Source organism: Triticum dicoccoides, chromosome 4B (genome assembly GCF_002162155.2).
Source record: "Triticum dicoccoides isolate Atlit2015 ecotype Zavitan chromosome 4B, WEW_v2.0, whole genome shotgun sequence".
Taxonomy (NCBI): domain Eukaryota; kingdom Viridiplantae; phylum Streptophyta; class Magnoliopsida; order Poales; family Poaceae; genus Triticum; species Triticum dicoccoides.
In genome coordinates, this window is record NC_041387.1 from 6,319,947 (window position 1) to 6,325,662 (window position 5,716).

General features: G+C 50.6%; 2 protein-coding genes across 2 annotated transcripts in view; both read right to left on the minus strand.

Moving 5' to 3' along the window:
• The window catches only part of LOC119294521 (flagellar radial spoke protein 5-like), a 6,219-nt gene extending 5,214 nt beyond the window's left edge, over window positions 1-1,005 (minus strand). The window contains exon 1 of the mRNA XM_037572722.1: window positions 675-1,005. Coding sequence (XP_037428619.1) covers window positions 675-990 — 316 coding nt within the window. The 5' untranslated portion in view covers window positions 991-1,005. The remainder of the gene's footprint in view (window positions 1-674) is intronic.
• Window positions 1,006-1,019: 14 nt separating this feature from the next.
• LOC119294520 (monodehydroascorbate reductase 3, cytosolic-like) lies at window positions 1,020-4,731 on the minus strand. Its single transcript, XM_037572718.1, has 10 exons — window positions 4,537-4,731; window positions 4,391-4,462; window positions 3,720-3,771; window positions 3,518-3,598; window positions 2,869-2,987; window positions 2,475-2,694; window positions 2,202-2,320; window positions 1,985-2,110; window positions 1,632-1,772; window positions 1,020-1,519 (listed from the first exon to the last, which is right to left on the minus strand). The coding sequence occupies exons 1-10, from the start codon at window positions 4,588-4,590 to the stop codon at window positions 1,196-1,198; spliced, it is 1,308 nt and encodes a 435-aa protein (XP_037428615.1). The 5' UTR covers window positions 4,591-4,731; the 3' UTR covers window positions 1,020-1,195.
• Between the last annotated feature and the right edge of the window lie 985 nt (window positions 4,732-5,716).

Genomic DNA, 5,716 nt, shown 5'->3' on the forward strand with positions numbered 1-5,716 from the left:
CAGAGTTGTACTAAGCTCTGCCACTGCTCATCGTCATGTACGCACGATGAGAAACTCTAAATAGTTTTTCTCCTAGCAAATACTCCCTCCGTTCCTAAATATTTGTTTTTCTAAAGATTTCAACAAATGACCACATAGGAAGCAAAACGAGTGAATCTACACTCTAAAATATGTTTATATACATCCATTTGAAATCTCTAAAAAGACAAATATTTAGGAACGGAAGGAGTATCTTTTTGAGTGGGTTTTCTCCTAGAAGATTATAATGTAAGTTAAGCACGGCGTGGCATAGTTGAAGCAAATTCTATGCGTGCGAAGCCAAAACGAAGAAGCCAACAAAAGGGACGGCCATTTCGGATTTACTCACTCCGTTCTGAATTACTTGTCGCATATATGGATGTATCTAGATGTATTTTAGTTCTAGATACATTCATTTCAGCGACGAGTAATTTGGGACGAAGGGAGTAATTTGCAACGCATGGTTTTCCTTTCTCTATTTGCAAACGAAAACAGATGGATATTCAGAGACCTCAAAACAGATGGAAACTCAAAACCGCAAAGGCAATACGCAAACGAGCGGCCGTGAGGCGCGAGCGTGTGCGCACGCGGGACGCGGAAGCGTGATCCAGAGCGTGCGGACTGCGGCGGAGGCGAGGAGATGCGATCCTACTCACAGATGTCGGCCATGTCGAAGGTGGCGAGCCCGGCGTCGGCGTAGGCGAGCATGGCGTCCACGGCCGCCGCCGGCGCCGCACGCCCCCACGACGCGCCGCTCACCTGCCACATCCCGTTCACCACCCGGCACACCTCCAGCGCGTCCCCCGACGCCTTGCTCCTCACCGTCGCCGTCTTCCCCTTCTCCACCTCCGGCGCGCCCATCGCCGCCGCCACGGTGCACCTCCGCCTCCGCCCGCACCTCCCCCGCCGAGGAAGGCCGGCCGCGGCGGTGGCCATCACGGCGCCGGCGCCAGAGCGGGCACACAAAAGCATCCTCACAAAAGCTTATGCCAACAAAGGTGTACTGAACCGACCGCAAGGGCGCGGGCTTTATTGATTGAAACCTCAAAGGCGCGGAGAAACTGAGAGAGTATGTGGTATACAGACATCACAATAGCATCGACCAATAATACTATTTATGCATGTATGTATTTGCAAATCTAATGTCCAAATGTGACACCTCAGCGGCGGGGCTGCGTCAGATCTTGCTGGCGAACTGGAGGCCGGCGGCCTTGAGCTCGTCGGGGCTGGCGGCGGGCGGCTGGGCCCTCGCGAGCTTGGCGATGGCGGCGTTCTCGTCCGGCGACCCGCCCTCCAGGAACGCGCCCACGCACTTGCCGTCCTTGACCCAGTACGACCCGAACTTGGGCTTGGCCGAGCCGGGGTCGGCGTCGCCGAACAGGATGGCGTCGCCGACGTTGTCCCCGTAGAACTGCCACGACAGGTCGAACGACCGCGAGTAGAAGTAGGGCAGGTAGTCGTACTCCTCCACGGCGGAACCCGCCTCTTTCCCCTTGATTGCCTGATGGACATAGAGATGTGGTGTTGGTTGTTGCAGTTCAGAGGCCATATTATGGAGAAAAATGAAATGTGTCACCACTACTGTTGAGAACACAAAGTCCTTCCATCCTCACCTTCACAGCCTGCTCCGCGGACTTCCTGGAATGGTCGACATGCTCCACTCTCCTCTCGTCGTTGTAGATCTTCATCGGGAAGGTGGCCACGTCGCCGACGGCATACACTCCGGGGACACTTGTTTCGAAAAAAGCATCGGTCTGCACAAAATTTGCTCAGGCGCATCAGACATTTGGGCATAAACAAGAACAAGCGAAAATGGAACTCAAGGAGAAAATAGCACGCGCTGTGGCAGCACAGCTGCCGTTCTTGATAAGGGGGCATACAGTTGAAGAATCATAGACACTTTCTTTAACTGGAACAACGACATAACCTTCTACACCAATAAAGGGCAAATTCGAAGCAAACTAACCTTGATTCCACCTTTCTCCTCGGCAACTTGGCCTTTGAAGAGAGTAGTCAACGGTCTGCCCCCAACACCGACGACAACAATATCAGCTTCGAGCACACTGCCGTCCTTTAGCTTAACTGCGGTGACCTGGCAAGCAGGAAACAAAGTGAAGCAAGTAAGCATATGCACCCGCGATGAGAACAGCAGAGCTGAATTCAGATTTGGGAGCTGTACATACATCACCATTAGCGTCAGCATCAAAACCAACAGCAATTGTACCCTTCAAGATCTTGACTCCTTTGTTAGTATAATAACTCTCGTAGAAAGCTGCAATCTCGGCGGTGAAGAGACGAGGCACTACAAGAAATGAAATTGTTGCGTTATACAGTTGTTGCCAAAAACAGAAGAATCTTCTAATTATAGTGTGCTTCACATCATAACTGCATGCCAGTGGCATGAGGCCATGAGGCGAAGCTGAATAAGGATTAGTGATAGAGTCATGGACACTTACTGCACCAAGGTTCAGGGAACACCATAGTCACATCAAGATCGTTCATCTTCAATACTGCGCTTAGTTCAAGGCCAATGTAACCTCCACCAACCACCACTGCCTTCCCACCCTTCTTTGCTTGGATAGCTGCATACAGGTTGTCTGCGTCGTCAATTTCCCTCAGGTACAGAATGTTGTTAGAATCAGCTCCTTGAGTGCCAAAATCAGAGAGCTTAATGACCTGAAAATCAAGTGAAAACAGAAGTTTTACATCATAAGTAAAAGCAACAGTAGCTAGTAATTGATAATTCTTTTATAAGGTCTGCGGGCAACATTTTGTTCCATCGTCTACCCCCCGTGTATAAAACAAATTGCTGACAGTTCAAAATCAAAATAAGAAGTCAATGACACATACTGAGGAGCCAGTAGCAATTAGCAAGATCTCGTATGTAAAGGTTGCTCCAGCTGCACTAGTCAGAGTCTTGGAAGGAAGATCAGCTTTGACAATTTCAGTGCTCAGGATAAGCTCGATGCCTGCCAACACATGAATCATGACTTTGCTCAGATCCAAAATCATTACATTAAGATCAAACACATGTAATGGATACTCTTACAGACATATATTGCTTTGTCAACCTAGTTCTCAAAAGGAAAATAGACCCTGGGAAAATCGTCTGCTGAATACTAACAGATTTTGTATAGGCTAGAACGGTTTCATTTGAGGATCTCTGTTTCATATGTTACAAAATTATTTACCACAAGATTGAACAGGAAATAATGTTTCCTGATTAATTCCCTTGAAAAACTAGAAGATTGAGTAGTTACTTAAGCAGTAGGATTATTCTCACATGGGGCTAGTGCAGTGAATAAGATATAGCGGAAGGCGATAGTATGACAAGCTAATACTGCCAATTGGCCGGTGCCTGGGCCATACACCCTTACAGCTAAAGAATCGTGCAAGGAAGTAATCAACTCATTTTGAATAAATTGTGTAGCATGCAGGTTAAAACGCACACAACCATGAAGTGCCAAAAAATACAGGGGGCTTGGTCAGAAATTCATACCTTTCTCTGAGTACCATTCAGGCAGGAGCCTCTCGCCTCCACTTCCCACGCACACATGGAATCCTGGCAATCTTGCAGGACCTGCTCATAGACAAAAACGCAAAGTGAGTCGGTCTTAATGAAGTGTGTGCTAATCAAATGCGGTTTAAAAAATGGGGTGGATCAGGCATCAAGGGAAAATGACATGGACTGAAAAACTTACTCTGAGGGAACAGGTATGCCTTGCTGAGGGCAGGGCGCTCGTAAGGAGCCACCTGAAGCAAAAATCATGGTAAGAAATATGTTGCATCATATCATCTCTCAGTAGATAGACAAGTAAAACCACAACTTGTTTGCGGTTGACCAAACTGGTAAACTGATAAACATTAGCAGCAGCATGACGACGAGCAGTAGGCTGATCACGGGTGCTAGTACAGGGACTCAGGGAGAAGGTTGGTCAGCCATGCTAGAAATCTAGTTTTCGCTTACATACGGCTAACAGTAACCACCATGATTTCAGTGACTAGTCCTGGGTCCTGACTAGTACTCTACTACTCCGTCTGTCCCATATTAATCGTCGCTCGAACGGATGTATCTAGCACTGAAATGCGTCTAGATACATCCGTCTGAGAGACAATTAATATGAGACCGAGGGGGTGGTAATTTGAAGATAAACCGGAGATTCAGTACGAGCATACACGTAGATTAAACATTTATTTATCCATGGCACAACTGTAATTCAGTGAGCGAACGGGTGCAGGGGTGACAGAAACGTCTAGGATTGAAATCGTGGAGGGGAACACCGGAGTCCAAAACATCCATCCATCCATCCATCCATCCATCCAGAAATGTTGGGAGGGGAGAGGGGGGTTACGGGGGGAGAATTATACGTACTGCCTCCTTGGAGATGATGGCGAGCTCCCCCGGCTGCACCCCCTGTTTGGCGAACTCCCGCGCCGCGTACCCCTGCGTCAGCGAAAACCGCGATGTGAGATCCGGAGAGACAGACAATCGATCGAACCCCCCGAAACGGAGCGTACCCCGGAGACGCCGCCGCCGAGGACGATGTACTTGAAGTGCTTCCCGGACGCCATGGCCGGCCGGCTCGTGAGCGGCGACGACGGACGGTCGGACGGAGAGGTAGGATCTGGCGAGCTGACCGGAGACGGAGACGGAGAGGATGGATGGAGCGGGTGTGATGCGGGGCCGAGGGATTTGGGGGGTGGAGTGGGTGGTTTGGTTTGGTTGGTTGTTGAAGAGTGTGGCAGGCCGAGCAGCGCCCCGCGCGGGCCGGCTGACAGGTGGGCCCGGATGCGCGCGGGCCGGCCAATGGGATGAGGGGGTTCGGCTGATTGGCTGGCTGGCTGGGCTGACTGGCTCTTCCCGTGCACGTGGGCCGATCCAGGCCGCCCAGGACTCGTGTGATGGCCGTCCCGGCAACGTCGTCCCGCCTGCATCACAACAATCTGGAAGCAAGGAAGGAAGCTGGTGTTCGAGCAGTGCTGCACGTCACCGGCCGCCCGGCCGGCCGGCTACTTACACCACTCTCGCGTACAACAGGAATAAGAACAATCCAATGACCCCCACTCGCTCCCTCGTCTGTCTCTTCCAGGCGAGCAATGGGACGCGCGACGCATACCCTCAGCCCCGAGGGTGAACTACTCCCTCCTCGTCATTGAGAGCGCCAGGATGATGAAGATGGCCATCGGTGATGGGTTCCCCCTCCGGCAGGGTGCCGGAACGGGCTCCCGAGAGGTTTTTGGTGGCTACAGAGGCTTGCGGCGGCGGAACTCCCGATCTATCTTCTGTTCTGGAAGTTTTACGATACGTACGTATATATGGGTGAAAGAAGTACGTCGGTGGACCGAAGGGGGGGCCACGAGGCAGGGGGGTGCATCCCCCACCCTCGTGACCGCCTCTTTTGTTTCTTGGAGTAGGGTCCAAGTCTCCTGGATCACGTTCGGCGAGAAAATCACGTTCCTGAAAGTTTTATTCCGTTTGGACTCCGTTTGATATTCCGTTTCTTCAAAACACTGAAATAGGCAAAAAATAGCAATTCTGGGCTGGGCCTCCGGTTAACAGGTTAGTCCCAAAAATAATATAAAAGTGGAAAATAAAGTCCAATATAGTCCAAAACAGTAAATAAAGTAGCATGGAGCAATCAAAAATTATAGATACGTTGGAGACGTATCACACGCCAGCCGCGTTGGGAGGGATCCA